The following is a 19106-nucleotide window of genomic DNA, read 5'->3' as shown; positions in this document are numbered from 1 at the left end:
TTTTTTCTTCCGGGGATGGACCCCACAAGAGATACTCGTAGATCTGGTTACTGAGACGGTACACCAAATATTACTACCTCCGTTCCAGTTTATGTGAACCTATTTCCTTTTTGGTCCATTCCAAAAAGAATGGCCCCTTTCTAAATTTGGAAACAATTTTGCTTAAACATATAATTCTATCATTTATGAAAAACTTTTGTAACTAAACAAATACTCTGTCCCCTTTTTGAATTGTTTAGGACCACAAATTCCAAAAGTGTTTATTTTTTCTTAAATTTCGTGCATAGTCAAACATGTTCACATAAATTGAAACGAAGGAAGTATAAAAGTTACCGTTGAAGCTAGACCTTTCGTTTTAAGGATAAGAATAATAATTAATAGTCTGCTGAATATGGACATATCAAAAGTAAATCATAAATATCCATTTGGGAATGAGTTATACACGAGATAACGCCAAGCACTGTCAATTGCTGGAAACTGTTCTGCATGCGTTTTTTGTAACTATGTGGTCCTCACGTTATATAAGGAGTAGCAACACAAAGAGTTAGACATTCAGAAAAGTGATTTGCTAAAGCTAAAATAAAGAAGAAAAAAATTACTTTAGCTTGGATTATAATATAGAGGAGATGGCATTGAGTGGTGAGCTAGAATTTGAGGTGGAAATTAAGTCTCCAGGGAGCGTTTTCGTCGAAATATACGGCAGTAACAAAGAATATCTCCCTAAAATATGCTCTAAAATTGTTCCACGCATTGACTTACTTGAAGGAGAGTGGGGACAAGTTGGATGTGTTATCATGGTATATTATTCTATTGGTAAGGCAACTAATCTTTGGTCAAGTACTCTTCAATTAATCCTTTTTTTTCATGCATTTTTACTGTGACAATGATTCATTTCTTTTATGTTTGGTTTAGATGGTGTGGAGATGATTTCGAAGGAGTTGGTGGAAGCAGTAGATGAGAAAAACAAGTCAATTGTATACAATCTGCTTGAAGGAGAACTAATGAAGTTGTATAAGACCCTTAGGTTTACCTTCCAAATTATATCAAAGAATGAGGCTGAATTTGTCAAGACAACGATCGAATATGAGAAGCTGAGCGAAGATGTTCCATTTCCCGATAAGTTGAAGGAATTTGTTACTGCAGTCACCAAAACCATTGATGTACATTATTGCCAAGTTTCAAATGACCAATGATTGGCTGGTTTCGTTGGGAAAAAAAAACTACGTAGTATTTAATGTCAACTGCACTTCGGATTGATTTACTTTACTTGTTAGTCGAGCAATATGCATGGATTGATTTACTTTACTTGTTAGTCGAGCAATATGCATGGTTGTGGTCTTCTTTAGTGTGTCAACAAATTATCTGTAGAACTGAAAAAAGTCATGGGTGTGCTCTTCCTTTACTGCCAGTTTGGATTGTATTGTTGAAGTCGATGTATGGACTGACTATTGTTTGTTGTTGTTTAATATATATATATATATATAGCAATTATTTCCTTATTTGGTTTTATTTTATTTTATTTGCTTGAAGGAGGAGTACGTGAGTAGTACTGATGAGGAAGGACTGTTAAATTATGATATAATTCCTCCATTTCAGTTTACATGGACCTTGTTGAGTATGAGAAAATTGACTAATTTTTTTCGGATATAGAAATTTTAATTTTTTTGAAATAAAATTCTCATATTTAAAGGGTGGAGCTAAAAAAGAAAATATAACTTACAAAATAATATAATAAGTGCGCCGTCCATTTCATTTCATGCGAAAGCAATTACAAATCAAGAGTTGCAACCGTCACAAGTCATAAATCCCCACTAATCTTCGTTCAAGGTACTCATGTGTTTTCTTTTACTATTTTTAGCACCCTTTGAAATATGGGAGATAGATACCTAAAGTTTAAACGGAACTAATGAATTTAGATGATGATTTAGAACATTGGTGTTAATTTAGAAAGATTTGCAAAAGTTGAACCTAGACTTCATTATTGAAATGGGGTCGATCTAAGATTAAATCATTTGGAGATTTTGGAGCTTATTTGAGTGTTGAGTCACCTTTATGTGTAATATTTGCATAGATTTACCATATTAGCCAAACTAATATTAAACTTTTCATCAAGACCTTAAGCTCGGAACAAAGGTTAGTTGAGACTAATATTCATTGACGATAATTTTTCTCAAATATTTTTCTCCAAATGGTTGCAGATGTTTTTTAAATGTGGATTCGTGCTTGGGCAGACGAGTGTATGTCTCACAATTTAATTTCCGTGCAGACGAGTGCATGTCTCAAAATTGCAGATTTTGCCATGCCTTGCCCTTCCCTGCCCCGCCTCATTAATTTCCGTCCCCTATTTTTTCACTTTTGAGTGTTCTACATTATCTTCTGACTTCTTTGGCTTCTTTTCTTCAAAATAGTGTACCATTCCAATTTCATGACATAATTTTTCAGCGTGAATGAAAATGGATAAAAATCTTATACCAATAATTCATATTTTTTCCTTCTTTTTAGCTGGGACAATTTTATTATTTTAAGATGTGAAATAATATCTTTTTAGTTTCTTTAAGGTGTTATATCATATATAATTTTACTTAGTTGAAAGTTTATGCATTTCTGCTATTTTATTATCATAAAATTATAACATTAAAAGATTGTTCAAATGTTTTAATCTGGCCTTAGAATTCAAGACCAAATGTTTAGTTATTTATCTATTATTCTTTAGTATGAAAACCACGTGTGTATTGATCAACATGTACGTACAAACAGATTGACGAGATGTATACAAATAGGTTCTAACAAGTACTATTTACTAAACACTGATATAAAAGAAATTATAAAAAGATACCACACCTATTATCCATTTGTGATTTGACACTAATGTTAAGCACACATACTAGGTAGGAGGGCATCAATTCTAGCCACTGGAACACAGATTAAAGGATGGGCTCGAGGAATAGTTATGCCAGGTCCCTCCTCCATATCCACCATCTTATCATTTCCTTCTTTATTAACTTTCCATTGAAAGCATTGAATCATTGCTGAAAGAGTTGTATGAACTAATTTCAATGCTAATGAAGTTCCTGGGCAGCCCCTTCGGCCAGATCCAAATGGCAAAAATTCATAGTGTTGTCCCCTTACATCTAATTGAACTCTACCGCTTATTCTCTCTTCACTCAAAAATCTTTCTGGTTGAAATTCAAGTGGATTTTCCCAGTAATCTTGATTCCTGTTAATACTCCAAACATTAACGAATAGTCTAGTCTTTGCTGGAATTACATATGCCCCTATTTTGCAGTCTTCACTTGATATTCTGACTATCATTGGTGCTGCAGGATGAAGTCTTAGAGTTTCTTTGATGATGGCTTGAAGGTAGGGAAGGTTTTCTATGTCCGATTCTTCGACGAGACGGTTCTTTCCAACGACGGAATCAATTTCTTGTACCGCTTTCTGCATTATGCTTGGATGGTTAATCAGCTCCGCTACTGCCCATTCTATCGTAATAGCTGATGTATCACTTCCAGCAGCAAACATGTCCTGCAAAAGTAAACTCATTTAACCTTGCGATACTGGATTAGTTGCGCCAAACTCAATAGCTTTTCGTCAAACACTGTATTTATATTAAGAAATACAATGAATATGTACAAATTATTAATTTAAAACTCAATACCTCTGCTCCCGAGGACATGGTTACCGGTCGAAAGATTAAACCGTAAAAAAAAAAATTAAGAGATGAAGATGAAAAAGTCACCATGATAAAGGCTTTGATGTTCTCTCTGCTTAATCGTATCTCAAAGCTTTCATCTTCCTGTTTATCTAGCAAAATATCAAGTAGGTCTTTGACTACTTCACCTTCATTATTTCTCTTCCTCCTTGTCACTTCATGCTCATTTATGATCCTCTCAATCATCTCATCAAACCTGTTGCGGACGTCTATTGCACTTTTTCGAAATCCCTGCAAATCAATATCCTTACAAAACCACATAAAATCTGATAAATTAAACTTTCCAGTCAGTTCAGCAAACTCTTGAATGAGCTTTCTCATACCCCCAGCTTCATCTTCATTCTCAGAACATCTTTTGCTCATTAGCATTCTTGAAACAACATTATTTGCCAACCTTAGAAGCTCACCTCCCAGATCCACAGCCTCATTAGATTTGGCCTTTTCTGTTAGTAATGCTATAAAACGCCTAATTTCATCGCGTCTATCTGGAAGAAGCAAGTCAATTGTTCGACCGCCAAGAAGTTCAGAAACACATAGCTTCTTCATGGATTTTGTGTAAGGTCCATAAGGTGCAAAAGAGAAGCCTTTTGCATCATAAGCTAAGCAGTCTACAGCAACTGTTTTTGGTCGACTAGCGAATGAGATTTCATGAGTTTTGAGGAACTCTTTCGCCATTTCTGGTGAAGAAGCAACTACACAAGGTACAGAGCCAAGTCTTAAGTGGATCAAGGGTCCATACTGGTTTGAAAGCTTGTGAAATGCTTGGTGTGGTAAATGACCAAGAAGATGAAGGTGGCCTATGATTGGAAGTGCAATTGGGCTTGGAGGGAGACAAGAAGATGTGCTGCGGTTTCTGAATAGCTTTCGAATAAAGATGGTTGAAATTAGCCATACAAGGAAGAAAAAAATACATTCTTGGATGTATGCCATTGCCATGATTGGAACATTTATCTCAAGAGGTATATATATTGTAGTACAACTAGAGATGCCTAGCTTCCTTAATAAATATAAATTTTGCACCCTTAATGTATGCATCATTTTTTTAATTGCACCATGTCTGTTGGAATTTATTATTTTTATATTTTCCCCTGATCTATTCGTTTTTTTCATAAAAATAGTTCATATGGTAAGGGGTGTAACAGGAATATATTAGTATATAATTTACAAAGAAGGTGGGTGACGGAATCAAGAGGATCCTCAGCTAGATGCTTCTTAAAACTAAAAAGTAAAGCAAAATAACAATCAGAAAAAAAAGATCCTTAGCAAAAATAATTGAGCCAAAGCTAACATTTCTGTGGCGGTGTTAGTGCATTTTAATAGTAAAATTATAATATTAAAGTGTATTATTTCATGTGAGGTAATGGTTATAAATTGACAAGAAACTGGTCAATTATTTTGGTGTAACTCATGAAACCACTAATGCCATGATCTACTATACCCACTAAAGATTAAGTTTTGTAACCATCAATCATGTTCTACAATTTTATTATCTTACTACTTTGTTATTTATTCTATGGAAGAAATTTTACACTTATAAATAGTGGTGTTTCTTTTATGTTGAAGATGGGAAAATATTGTAGTGTGCATGAAAAAAGTGAAATTGGTGTAGTGAAAAAGAGAGTTAAGAAAATGAGAAAATTTTAAGTCTCCGACTTATTATCAGGTTGTATTTTGAGGGAGACAAGTCAAGAGGATTACTGCTCAACCAGTGAAGACTTTGGTGCAGTAAGCTTCAATCTCCTTAAAGTGAGCGAGATATTCGCGCATCAACCCGAAATTGTTTTGTTTTCTTCATTTTATTTTTCTAACACAAAGAATCAACACGGACACGATACCGAACAGGAATACTTTTTCTTCCCAGTCATCAAAAATAGTCAAAATCTAAACTTGATACCTATAATGTGCAGGGGTGGGCTTATTCCAAATAAAAAATATAATAAAGAATATATTTGCAAGGTATGCTTAACAGCTTCAGAAAATACCATATGTCAATTATTAGGACACAGGGAGAGGGCAATTTGAATAGTGAAAATACCTTCACTTGTTACTGACTAGACTAATTTTAAAGAAGTAGAATTTACTTGTACAAAATTTATCAGAGTATTTATCATGACATGGTTTGCACCAACAAAAATAAAATACATGCAAAACTCTTTTTTCTAGGAAAGGGAGGAAGGCGTAAAGCAGAACAAGCCAGAATGGAGTTACTTAGATTGTGTCATTTTCTCACCAAACACATCAGCAATCTAATGTTATGTGATCCGTTCCCAAAACATAAATACAATGAGAGAATAGCTACGTGAAGAAACTAATTAACATCATCTTGGAATTGTTGCATCAAATAGCTTTTGCTCATAGTGCCAAAAATTATCTTAGTAGATCACGTCGGCATTAAGAAGGCCTTGAGGGCTGCCACGTGTCGGAAGCATGACTCACAAAAGACAGATTCAAGGTCGAAATGATTTGACAAGAGATGAAGGACTAGGTCGAGAAGTCAACAGAGATCAAGGTCGAGGATGAGCATTCTCCTTAAACAGAGTAATAACGGCTAGTTTTAGGATAAAACTTTAAAGAGAATATTTTAGTGAATATTCTCTAGATCTGTACTGTTAGGGTTTTGTATCACATGTCCCCTTATAAATAGAAAGAGACATAGTTATAGGGGACATTAAACACTCATTTGTAAAACAACAACACTTTGATATTCTTTGATATTCTTGCTTTATTACATACATACAAAAGACAACTTTTCTTGAGATCCCTGTCTAACTTTTCTCCTACGATCCAAGGAGAAACCGAATATTCAAGGTTATCAATCATTTATCATTGTCAGAAGGAATATTACATGGCTTCATCTTCTTTTTCGGTCATCTCTATTACGTATATTTACATAAATACCACTATACATCATTTATTGCTATTATATGTCATTCACTTCATATTTGGTGCCATTAAGTGTTGTTCGTTGTTATATATTTACCATTGTTACCTTAGATCTTGTAATATTTTGTCATGGCACTAGTTAAATAATCTAGTGGATATTATTGTTGGCTAAGATTAACCTTATCTTGTTAAAAAAAATCTAATTGTTTAAACCTAGATCTAAATTTTGGGTCAAACTTTTTGGCGTCGTCTGTGGGGATTTCTTAGTTAGTCTTTTAGTTTCCATTAGATCTACAACTCACGTGCTTTTCTAACCTAACGAGCCACAAAGTTTTTTTCCTCTCTGCACGTATAGAAATTTCCATGGCAGGTAATCAAGGAAATAGAACTAGGGCGACAGACAGTACGTGATGAAACTAAATCCCAAGAAATGCACGTTTGGCACAGCCTCGGGAAATTATTTGGGTTTCTTAGTATCATAGCGAGGAATTGAACTCAACCCAGATCAAATCAAGGCTATCAACGAGATACCTGAGCAACTGACTACTAAGAAGCAAGTCCAAAGATTGACTGGACGAATTGCCGCCCTATCGAGATTTATTTCGCGGTCGTTCGATAGATGTCATAGATTTTTTGGCATACTCAAAAAGGATAACGACCTCGAGTGGACGCCCGAGTGCGTGTAAGCACTGCGAGAACTGAAGGCATATATGTCATCGCCACCTTTACTCTCAAAGTCTGAACTCGGGAAACACCTCCTGGTCTATCTCGCCGTCTCCAAAGTAGCAGTAAGTGCGGTCCTTGTTCTAGAAATCAAAGGTACTCAATCCCCTATTTATTACATTAGTAAAACACTTGTTGATGTCGAGACAAGGTAACCACACCTCGAAACATTGCCCATGGCATTGGTCATAGCTTCACGAAAGCTTAGACCCTATTTCCAGTGCCACCCTATCTCGGTCGTTACCACTTTCCTGTTAAGAAGAATTTCACATAAACTCGAGGTGTCGGGGAGGCTGGCCAAATGGGCCATCGAGCTAAGTGAGCACAACAGCACATACCAGCCACGAACAATGATAAAGTCGCAAGTGCTCACCGACTTTGTCCCGGACTTTAGCGTAAACGTAATGCTCGAAACCGAGAAGGAAGCTGCTTAAGCTTCTCTTCAAACACAAGACTTATGGGTCCTATACACCGACAGCGCATCCAATGCTTATGGATTGGGCTGGGACTCGTACTCGAGGTCCCTACCGGTGAAGTAATTCACCTTTCCATAGGATATCCAGATATGACTAACAACGAGACTGAGTATAAGGTTGTAATAGCAGGGCTGAGACTAGCACTCAAATATGGGGAAAATCGGTTGACACTCCGCTGTGATTCTCAGCTCGTGGTCAACCAAGTTACAGGGACTTACCAAATCAAAGAACAAAGGTTGAAAAAATATCAAGCCGAGATCTGTAAGTTGTTGCCCAATTTTGACTATGCGAGCTCGACCAGATCCCGCGAGCTCAAAATATCGAAGCAGATGGCCTCGCCAAATTGTGTTCCGCCACAAGAAGCATCACAATCGGGGATTAAAGCGTAGTTCATCTCCTCAACTTGTCACTAGACCAAATAGAGGTAAAATTTGTAAGTTTGACTTGGGACTGGCGCAATCCTATTATTACCTACTTGCAGGATGGCACCCTCCCAAATGATAAAAAGGAAGCTAAAAAGTAAGAATCCAAGCGGCCAGATACAACCTCCTTCATAACGACTTGTACAAGAGAACATATGGCGGCCCTCTCGCGAAGTTTTTAGGTCCGAATCAAACCCAGCATGTTCTCGAGGAAGTACATGAAGGACACTGCGACACTCATTATAGTGATCGAGCACTCGTCAGGTGTCTCGTACAGGTCGGGTACTACTGGCCTGCCATGAATAAAGACGCCTCAGAATTCGTGAAGAAATGCAAGCAATGTCAGAAATATGCCCCAATAATTCACCAAGCGGGCGAACACCTTCATTCGGTCACCTCTCCATGGCCATTTATCAAGTGGGGAGCATACACCATGGGTCCACTCCCGCCAGAATGAGGTAATGTACAATTTCTTTTAATTTTAACTAACTATTTCTCTAAATGGGTGGAAGCAGGAGCGTTCGCCCAAGTGCGCGAACATGAGGTAATCGCCTTCATATGGAAAAACATCATCTGTTGATTCGGCCTACCCAAGTAGATAAGCTGCGACAACGGGCCCCAGTTCATAGGCACATTAAGAGGATACTTCACATTTGAGCTTCGATAAATGGCACAGTAAGAGGATACTTTCAACTCCTTATCACCCAGCGGGCAACGGGCAGGCATAATCCTCTAATAAGTCCATATTTAAGAAGAAACTTGAGGAAGCCAAGGGACTGTGGCTGGAAATACTCCCAGAAGTATTATGGGGCACAAAATCACACTGAAGGCGAGCATAGGAGAGACTCCCTATTCACTAGTCTACGAAATAGAAGCAGTTATATCGGTCAAGGTCGGAGAACCCAGCCTGAGGTAATCCTATAAAAGAGGCACCAACAACGATGAGAGTATGAGACAAGAGCTTGATGAGGTCGACGAACGAAGAGATATGAAATACATAAGGATGGTTGCCCAAAAACAACATGCGGAACATTACTACAACAAAAAGGCAAAGCTTCGACCGCTCAAGAACGGGGACTATGTACTCAAAGCCAAACCAAGCAGACATAGATCCACGAGAAGGAAAATTGGGAACCAACTGGGACGGACCATACAAAATTATAGGCAAAGCGAACAAGGGTTCATTCCAACTAGAGACAATGGAAGGAAAACAATTACCAAAAAATTAGAATATCACCCACCTCAAATACTTCAACTTCTAGAAAATAAAAAGTGCCCCCAAGTCGTACTCTTTTTCCCTCACTTCAGTTTTGTCCCATTAGGGTTTTCTCAAGGATATGTTTAACAAGGAAATAAGAGGGACACTTCGAGTTGGTATATATGAGAACAGACTGATATTTTCTTTGCCCGACTCCTCAAGATTCTCCAAGTCGGTCAATGAAGAGACTAAATATACTGGTATTGGGATTGGAATGCCAGCCAACACCCAAAATTTGTAACTTTCTCCAAATATTGCCCAAGGGTGAAATAATGTAATTAGAGGAACAACGTCAAAGTAATAGAAATTCACATTTATCAAAACTTCTCTAACCAAAGGTTAAGTTCGACCAAGCTCGAACAACACCTATCAGCCCTCAACCACAACTTAATGAAAGGTAAGCTCGACCAACCTCGAACAACACCTATCAGCCCTCAACTACAACTTAACGAAAGGTAAGCTCGACCAAGCTCGAACAACACCTACTGGCCCTCGGCCACAACATAATGAAAGGTTAAGTTCGACCAAGCTCGAACAATACCTACCGGCCTTCGGCCACAACTTAATAAAAGGTTAAGTTCGACCAAGCTCGAACAATACCTATCGACCTCGGCTATATCTTAACTAAGAGACATACTCGACCAATATAAACAAAGGGCCAATATGGCCCACGGATATTCGGCTCAAAGGATATAGTCAGCTAGAAGACGACAACAATAAAAAGAATAAAAAACCAAAGCATGCAAACAAAGAGGCAAAACATACAAATACATAAACAAATCGAAACAAATGAAAAAGGTACATGTAAAACAAAGATAAACTTTGATATTCATACTTAAAGAGTTTTTACAAAGGCGCTCAACGCCCTCGCCATCCCCGTCTTGACCATATGCGGAGTCATACCAAGCACCATCAGCGAGTCGATCCACATCTTCGTCCCTATCCTCCTCGAAACCAAGTCGGGGCATAGCGGGATCATAGCCACAAGAGGGCCGAGCCTCGCGAGCCTTGACCCGTGCATCATCGAGGGCTACCCCAAAAATGGAGCTCGTTGCATGCAAGTCACGGAACACATCCAGTTGGGCTTCGGTATGAATCCACTCTACATACAGCTCCCGAGGGACGTTGGGGAAATCAGAAGCATTAAACGAAGAAGGTCGCGCGAGAAATTGGGTTTTCTCGGCTTCCAGAGCAGCAACTCGATTATATAGCTCGGAGTTTTCCTTGTCCAGCTCCCCAATCATTTCCTCAAGCCGGTCCTCCTTAGCCCTCGCGTCGACCGATAATTCTCCCCCTCAGTACAAAGAGTTTTGTTCGCCAGCTCAAGGATGTCCACCTTCTTCTGAGAATCTAACCGAGAAGATTTTGCATGTTCAATCTCCTCATGCTTCTCGGCAATCCCCCCCTTGAGAGCCTCTACCTGGAACTGGCACTCTTCGAGTTGGCCTTGCAGTTGGACTACTTGAGCTTGAAGGTTTCTACATTGGGCCTCCACGCCCTTACTAAGCTCAAGATCCTCTTCTTTTCTCCTCAGCGCTCCCTCGAGGACGCTGCACATTTCTATGGCTGCCATCATCTCCTCGTCCCTCTTCTTCAAGTCTTCTCACAAGGCCCGCACATCACGCCCTCACGAAGCCGACTTCGAAGATCTCGGTATTTCCTACGGTACTCGGTATACTTTCCTTTTAACTTCACGAAAATCTCTTTGCGGATTTTCTCCCTTCGAGCACTCTCGATTTACAGAATGACCATCTACAAATCAAAGGAAAGAGGTCAGAACTTAAAGAAAAAAGCTACGGCATATGGAAAAGGGGAGATAATAGTCGTACTTACCCTGATAGCGAGGCCAACGATACTCTTCGACAAATACTGTTGGTTATCTTCTTGATGGTCTCACCTCGACGTCAGGACAGAGAGAACCGATGGAAGATACTACCTCTTCGGTATTTACAAGCAAATTACAATCCATTGGGATCGTGATAGTCCTAGAACCCCGCTCCAGTCTCGCCTCGAGTTGGGTGATCCCCTCATCGATCATCGTCATATCGTCCAGGCCAATATAAAAACCCGACTCATCGCCCTCCTCGGCCACGATTTTCCCTCACCATGGTCGTCTCCCCCTCGGGATGCACCAGTGCATCCGCAGCCACCTTTTCTAGTTGTGGGGTCTCGATGCTCTCCCCATCATCTTCTCCTATATGAATCCTCTCCGTCTTTCTAAAAACCAAGTCATCTTCTATCGAGTCAACGACAACCGGGATTTCCCCTTCGACGTCCACGGCTCTCCTCTTACGAGGCCTTAGATCCCCATCACCCGGGGGAGCCTTCATTATCCTCATCAATCAGCGAAAATAGCTGAGGAGCAGAGGTAGCACTTGGGACGGGGGCAGATTCTTAGGCCGCATCATCCAGGACGGAGGCGGGTGCAGAAGGTGCAGTAGCCGCAACAGGGGCAGAAACCAAAGGCGTAGCAACCCTTCTCCTAAACGAGGGCACATGCGCCATTCTCTTTCGAGAAGACCCCCTAACTGGACTTGTGAAAAGGAGAAATGTAAAAGTTAACAAAGCCAGCCAATATACAAACAGAGGCAAAAATCACGGCCAAAAGGGAAGTTACCTGTGGAAGGGAGAGCCGTTCTGAAATTCTTAAAGAAGCTCGGCCAATCACGAATTCCTACGGCATGAGGAAGAATCTGCCCGACCCAGTTAGCGATGCATACGGCTAGAGGGGGAGGACAGTTGTTGCCTACAAGAAAGGAATAATTACTTGACTAGCCCAAAATAGGTGAAGAGATGCAAAAGGTAAGAATGAAAGAGACAGAGACACTTACGTGTATAATTTCAAGTCTCGGGGAAGCCGTCGACGTTTGCCACAACGTCCGCACTTCTGACGTAAAAGAAATCAAGCCAGAATTGAAGACTGGCCTTGTCGTCCATCTTCACCACTAGGCGCTTGCCTCCACGGTGACGGAGGTTTAGCATCGTCCCCCTAGAAGCTAGGGGTGAACATGTGCACTAAATGCCACATTGTCACCTCGACACCGGCGAGCTCAGCAAAATTGGTCAGCATCTTGATGACTTTATAAACGCAAGGGGCGAGCTGAGCAGTGCAAATGCCATAGTGGCGGAAAATCTCCTCCATTAGTGGGAGAAAAGAAAACGAGTAACCGATAACTAACGGTTAAGCGTATAGAGCGTTGTACCCGGGGCGGTGAACATGTACTTTGTCCCCCTCAGCGGGGATAAGTTCGATATGGCCGGGGAGCTCGAACTTGGCTTTAAATTCATCTAAATGATTGGGCGCCATTATCGATTAGAATTTTCTAGGCGCCGCATCCGGCGATCGTTGGAAATCGGACCTGGCTTCGGGGTTAGGGGGATGATCTCCTCCATCGATGGAAAATATTCATCCTCTACGGTGGCAGCTACATTCTCCCCTTGATCATGGAACATAACCGCCAACGGAATGGCGTGACTCCCTTCACCAACATCAAATGATACGTTCGACATGTTTATGAGAAGGTGAAGAGGGATACTGGGAAGAGAGTTTAGAATATGGAAGAGAGCAACGATGCAGAGAAGGGAGGTTTAGAGAGGAAGTTTGAAGTCTCAAAAGTTTGGGAGAATAAAGTTTCAATTCGGGTTTGGTCATCCCTATTTATAGAGATTGAGGCACCAAATCTGAAACGGTTTGTCATAATGTGCAGTAAACCCGAAACGGCTCATCATAATTGGCAGTGCAAATCAGCGCAATGCGTCGGGAACCAGCATCATCATTACGCATCATCATGACATCACCCCTCTCTTGGACCAGATGACCCCAACAAATCACCCGAAAAATTTAAGGGATTGGAAATAAGCGGCACACGGAGAGCCACGTTGTCTGCTCGATACAACGACCACGACCCATGTTATCTGTTCGACAAGCTCGACCATGAACGACATTATACGCTCATTGAACTCGCCCGCGAAGACGACCTCAACAAGCGGAGGGACAAACTGTATGGGCCAAAAATTATCTTAGTAGACCACGTCAGCATTAAGAAGGCCTTCAGAGGCTGCCACGTGTCGTTAGTATGACTTCAACAAAAGACAGACTCAAGGTCGAAATGATCTGACAAGAGATGAAGGACTAGGTCGAGTAGTCAACAGAGATCAAGGTCAAGGACGAGCACTCTCCTTAAATAGAGTAATAACGGCTAGATTTAGGATAAGACTTTAAAGAGAATATTCTAGTGAATATTCTCTTGATCTATACTATTAGGGTTTTGTGGCATATATCCCCTTATAAATAGAAAGAGACATAGTTATAGGGGACATTGAACACTCATTTATAAAACAACATCACTTTGACATTATTTGAGATTCGTGCTTTATTACATACATATAAAAGACACTTTTTTCTTGATATCCCTGTCTAACATTTCTCCTACGATCCAAGGAGAAACCGAATATTCAAGGCTTATCAATCATTTATCATTGTCAGAAGGAATATTACACGTCTTCGTCTTCTTTTTCGGTCATCTCTGTTACATATATTTACATAAATACCATTATACATCATTTATTGCTATTAAATACCATTCAATTCATATTTGTGTCATTAAGTATTTTTTTTATATATATTTACTATTGTTACCACAGATCTTGTAATATTTTGTCACGGCACTAGTTAAATAATCTAGTGAATATTATTGTTGGCTAAGATTAACTCTATCTTGTTAAAAAAATCTAGTTGTTTAAACCTAGATTTAAATTTTGGGTCAAACATAATTGAGCTCATAATGTAGATGCACCGAAGATATATATTGAATTGTTCTTCTTCCCCACTCTCTCCATTCTGCTTTAGATGCAACGCAGCATAGTTTTGTATGGTCTTATCTGTCAAATAAGAATGATATAATATGCCTTTTGCAGAATTTGTAAGATGGGGCTGAATTTAGCTTTTCTTAACAAAATATGTTAAAAATATATCTGAACTAAAAACAGAGTTTAAAATATTGATGCACTTAAACAAATTGCGAACATTATTGGATATTAATGTGAGCCAAACTAATTGCTTTACATGCTGAGGAGTTTTACTTTACATGGGTCAAGGCGTACAACCAAGGAATGTGGCATAAGCCTTGTGCATCTTTAAAATAAAATTAAATACCAAAGAAATTATTTCAACAAATATCTAACATACACTTAATACAAATATAACCAATACAATAGCATGATAATTAATTATAAGATACAAATCATCTACCGTGTCTTAATATATACGGTAAAGGAAAAAAGCAAGATAGAGTTTTTGTAAACTTTAAAATCTTATAATGTTTCACCACTCTATAGTATATTCATTTGTATTGAAATGACTGCACGAATAGTATTCCGAAAAATTCAAGCTATGTGTTAAGCTTTATTAATATTAGTTACTTACATTTTACCAACCAAAAAATAAAAGAGCAACTCTGTATTTGTGACGAATCTCTCCCTGCATCGAGGTACTGATTCCTTTCTGAATAAGAACTTCATTATCTTATTTGTACATGTCGTGAGGGTGGTTGGGGTTGCGATAGCCTCAAGCAGAAATATAATATAAATCGATGAACGGAAAAATATAGTACTATAGTTATGACAAGGGATGATTTACAATAGAAAATATTATTTTAATATTGTGCAAAAAAAAAAAAAAACTTAACTAATGAGAGACACAAAAAGAAAGTTAAAAATTAACAAATAAAGTAAAATAGTCATCAATAATTACATAGGAAGAAGAGGAAAAAAGAGAATGGAATATATAAACTAATAGAAAGTTTAACGTGACATAGCAAGCCAAAAGATTCAAATATTATTGCTGAGTGGGATTTGATCGTTCACACGATGGAATCTCCTACCCTTTGCCACTTGTACCTCTGTATCATATGTTACTATGGGTGACGCTTTAAATATATATATATAACACACACAACTTTTTGACCGAAACTTGCAGATAGCATACCACCCCTCGGGCCTTACTAAATCCGCCCGATGATAACTTATTATATATCATTATCTTTATTTGTACAAGTTATTTAATATTACTAGGGAAAATACATCAACTACTCCTAAACTTGTTCGGAAAACTCACTTACACATCTAAACATTACTAACGTTTCTTTACCCTTTTACTTTTACTCGAAGTGATATTAATACCTCCTTAAAATGCCACAACCAAATTTGATCACGGCTGTGTGCCCTCGCCGCATGTCAGTCGTACCCTCCCCCCAACTTTCTTCCTAAACAAACCCTCCCTCACATTCCCCCACCCCCACCCCCCCTCACATCATGACATATCCCTTAATTTTCTTCTTAAACTACATAGTCCCTCATCCATTTTTTTCACAGAAAAAATATTCAGTGTCATCCATAATACATGCAATATCCCTACCATTGTGATATGAGATTTCCAATTTTAAGAAACCAATTTTTTTCCTTTGATTCTGCACATACTATCAAATTCCTTTGTTAAGACTTCGAAATTGTGGAATACATATTTTTTCTTAATTTCAGGCACTATCTAAGAAAAATGATGAATGAATGCCTTTATGAATAAATGTTATCATTATTGAATCAGGTATTTCTCAATCTCCTATTTTCAATTGCTTAATATTCCCATCAATCATTGAACTCTCTTATGAAAATAAAACGGTGAGTTAAAAGTAAAGTGGTGCATGGGATTGAGGAGGATGGAAGGAGAGGTGGCGGCGGGTGGATTTCACTACAAGAAAAATGTGAATTACTTGCGAATTTTACCTGGAAATTTTTTCTGCATAAATAAATCCCCATGTAAATTTTGCGCCACTTTACGCCAAAATATTAAATGGGGAATTATTTGAAAAAATTATCGGCAAGTACCAGTTTCATAGGTAAATCCGCAAGTAAATGAACAATAATGAATTCTTTTATTAATTCATAGAAATTTAAAGCTACCGGCGGCTTTAGCTGCGGATAGTTACTAGAAAATTTATTTGGGGATTTTTTTACTTGGAAAATTACCTGGGAATTATTAATTTGCGAAATTAGATGGGGATTTATTTCTTGGGGATTTTCATACTTCGGGATCTACCTAGGGATTTCGTTATTGCAAGTTTAGTTGGAAATTTTTCTTGGGATTTACCTGGGGGGTTTTACTTGAAAATTTACTTTGGGATGTTTGCTCTGCAAATTCATTTTTCAATTCAAATAGTTTATTATGCAATAATCTCACTCTAATAAGTTCTTGAATAAAAAAGGTTTAAAGTAATAATTTTGACACAATTATTAGTAAAATCATCATATCTAGTTAATTTATTTATTGATGATAATGTCATGCCATATTTATCAATATTAAAAGCTAAATATAGTTACTAATCCAATAACAAAATAATTTTCATAAATCTAATTAATGTCAACAAAAACATTAAATATGAAGAAACTAAATTAAATCAATTGAGGCATATCAATTATTATTATTATTATTATTATTATTATTATTATTATTTAACTCTAATTAGTGTTGAGCTAATATCATTAAAACATGGACTAAATTGTGTATTATTTATTAACGTAACTATAGTTTTAAGTAGAAAAATATACAGTTACATTTATCATTAACATGATTAACTTATAAGTGACACTTAAGTGTTGAGTGATCTTTTAATTTAAATATAGTAAATATTATAAGTGAGACTTAATGTATTGAGTAATCTTCTAACTTTATTTTTAACCGTACTCTTGATTAAGTTATAATATTATTGAAGTAATTGAATCTTGTGTTCGCGGGTATAATTGACAAAATAATTTCTACCAATTACTTAATTATGTACGGTGCGTTTAATTCTTGTTTAGAAGAATTATTACATAAAGATCTAATGTGTTATTCAAGGTATATAAGTGTCTCATTATCAGTTTTTTTCTTATATAAGACTTCTAATTCCCAAAATTATATTCTTGTTCTTTTTCTTGGAAGAAAAGAGTACTCATTTTTGAACAGTCAATTAATTCTTAAAGAAACGATAGTAATTCAATCCACCTGGTTATATGTGATGACTCAAATGTCATTTTTAAATTTAATAAGTAATTTTGTATTCTAAGATCTCGAAAAAAATAATAAAATATCATTTATCATTTCTCGACTTGCGTGCGCAGTCCGTACAATTTTACGGAAAGTTTTCATGTGAAAAATAGATTAAAATAGGAAATAGAGCTTTAAAACTCAACTAAGATGACTTTGGTCAATATTTTGAGCAAACGGATCCGGTTTAGTATTTTAAAAATTCCGGTAGGTCCGTATCGTGATTTGGGACTTGGGCGTATGCCCGAAATTTAATTTGGAGGTCCCTCGCTCAAGTTATGACCATTTAACGGAACTATCAATTTAAAGGCTAAATGTTCCAAGTTTGACCACGGGGTTGACTTTTTGATATCGGAGCCGAAATTCGATTCTAGAAATTTGAACAGCTCTGTTATGTCATTTATGACTTGTGTGCCAAATTTGAAGTCATTCCGGATTCATTTAAAATATTTTGGCACGAGATTTGCAAATTGAAACTTTAAAACTCAAAGTTTGAATTGGGGTGTGAATTATAATTTCAGCGTTGTTTGACGTGATACGAGACCCCGAGTAAGTCCGTATTATATTATTGGACTTGTTGGTATATTCGTACGGGGTCCCGAGTATCCCGAGAGTGAAATGGATTGAAATCGGATCAAGAATTGGACTTAAGCAAAATCTGTATTTTTGCCTTATGTGATAATCGCACCTGCGGATTTTTGACCGCAGGTGCGAGCTCACAGAAGCGAGACTTCCAGCGCAGATGCGGCCTTCGTAGGTGCGGCCCTTGTGCGCAGAAGCGGACGTCGCAGGTGCGACATTTTGTCCGCAGATGCGAAACCTCGCCTGACAGCCCACTTCGCAAATGCGAGACCGCAGGTACGTAAATATAGCCCGCAAATATGAAAATGCTGGGCAGAATACATAAAATCGGGTCTTAGCCATTTTTACTCATTTTTGAGTTTTAAGTCTCGGATTTGGGGGATTTCAAGGGAGATTTTCATGACTTTGAACTGGGTAAGTGTTCTTTATCATATAGTGATTGTAATTTACAAATCCATGTCTATATTCATCATTTATTTTGGATTTAGATGGAAGAAATCAAAATTTTTGTAAAACTTTCCAAAGATTTGAAGGTCCATTTGATATCGGAATTGAACAAATTTGGTATGGTTGAACTCGTATCGGAACGGGTATTCGAATTTCGCGAGTTTTTTCGAGATTTGAGATGTGGGTTCCACTACCGAATATTTTAATGAATTTTGAATTTTTATTCGGAAAATTTGTAAATTCATATGGAATTAATTTCTATAATTCGTATTGAATATATCAAATTGTTTGTGAATAGATTTGAAACTTTCGGAGGCAAATTTAAAAGGAAAAGTTGTGGTTGAATAATTGATTGGAATTTGCAAAGCGAGATAAGTGCCGTGGTTAACCTTGACTTGAGGGAATAGAACCCTTAAATTATTTGTTATGTGAATTGCATGTGAACGATGTATAGGCGAGATGACGAGTGTCTATACATCGACAAATTAATTGTTTGCCTGCTTACTTGAAAAATCATAAATTA

At 37.7% G+C, this 19106-nt stretch overlaps 2 protein-coding genes across 2 annotated transcripts; one reads left to right on the top strand and one right to left on the bottom strand.

Moving 5' to 3' along the window:
• Positions 1–555: 555 nt before the first annotated feature.
• Positions 556–1499, top strand: LOC104103843 (kirola-like). Its single transcript, XM_009611781.4, has 2 exons — positions 556–813; positions 913–1499. The coding sequence occupies exons 1-2, from the start codon at positions 627–629 to the stop codon at positions 1191–1193; spliced, it is 468 nt and encodes a 155-aa protein (XP_009610076.1). The 5' UTR covers positions 556–626; the 3' UTR covers positions 1194–1499.
• A 1245-nt stretch (positions 1500–2744) lies between these two features.
• On the bottom strand, positions 2745–4810 carry LOC104103844 (cytochrome P450 93A3-like). Its single transcript, XM_009611782.4, has 2 exons — positions 3740–4810; positions 2745–3525 (listed from the first exon to the last, which is right to left on the bottom strand). Exons 1-2 carry the CDS (start codon positions 4748–4750, stop codon positions 2872–2874), a joined length of 1665 nt encoding a protein of 554 aa, XP_009610077.3. The 5' UTR covers positions 4751–4810; the 3' UTR covers positions 2745–2871.
• Between the last annotated feature and the right edge of the window lie 14296 nt (positions 4811–19106).

Source organism: Nicotiana tomentosiformis, chromosome 11 (genome assembly GCF_000390325.3).
Source record: "Nicotiana tomentosiformis chromosome 11, ASM39032v3, whole genome shotgun sequence".
Taxonomy (NCBI): domain Eukaryota; kingdom Viridiplantae; phylum Streptophyta; class Magnoliopsida; order Solanales; family Solanaceae; genus Nicotiana; species Nicotiana tomentosiformis.
Note: the sequence above shows the minus strand (reverse complement) of the source record. Positions and strands in the feature narration are given on the sequence as shown.

What these genes read in the sequence shown, in the direction of transcription:
- LOC104103843 (XM_009611781.4), top strand. Translation starts at nt 627, where the DNA reads ATGGCATTGAGTGGTGAGCTAGAATTTGAGGTGGAAATTAAGTCTCCA. An exon ending in CATGGTATATTATTCTATTG is followed by an intron (nt 814 to 912) that starts GTAAGGCAACTA and finishes TGTTTGGTTTAG; the next exon opens with ATGGTGTGGAGATGATTTCG.
- LOC104103844 (XM_009611782.4), bottom strand. Translation starts at nt 4,750, where the DNA reads ATGATGCATACATTAAGGGTGCAAAATTTATATTTATTAAGGAAGCTA. An exon ending in ACATCAAAGCCTTTATCATG is followed by an intron (nt 3,526 to 3,739) that starts GTGACTTTTTCA and finishes TTACTTTTGCAG; the next exon opens with GACATGTTTGCTGCTGGAAG.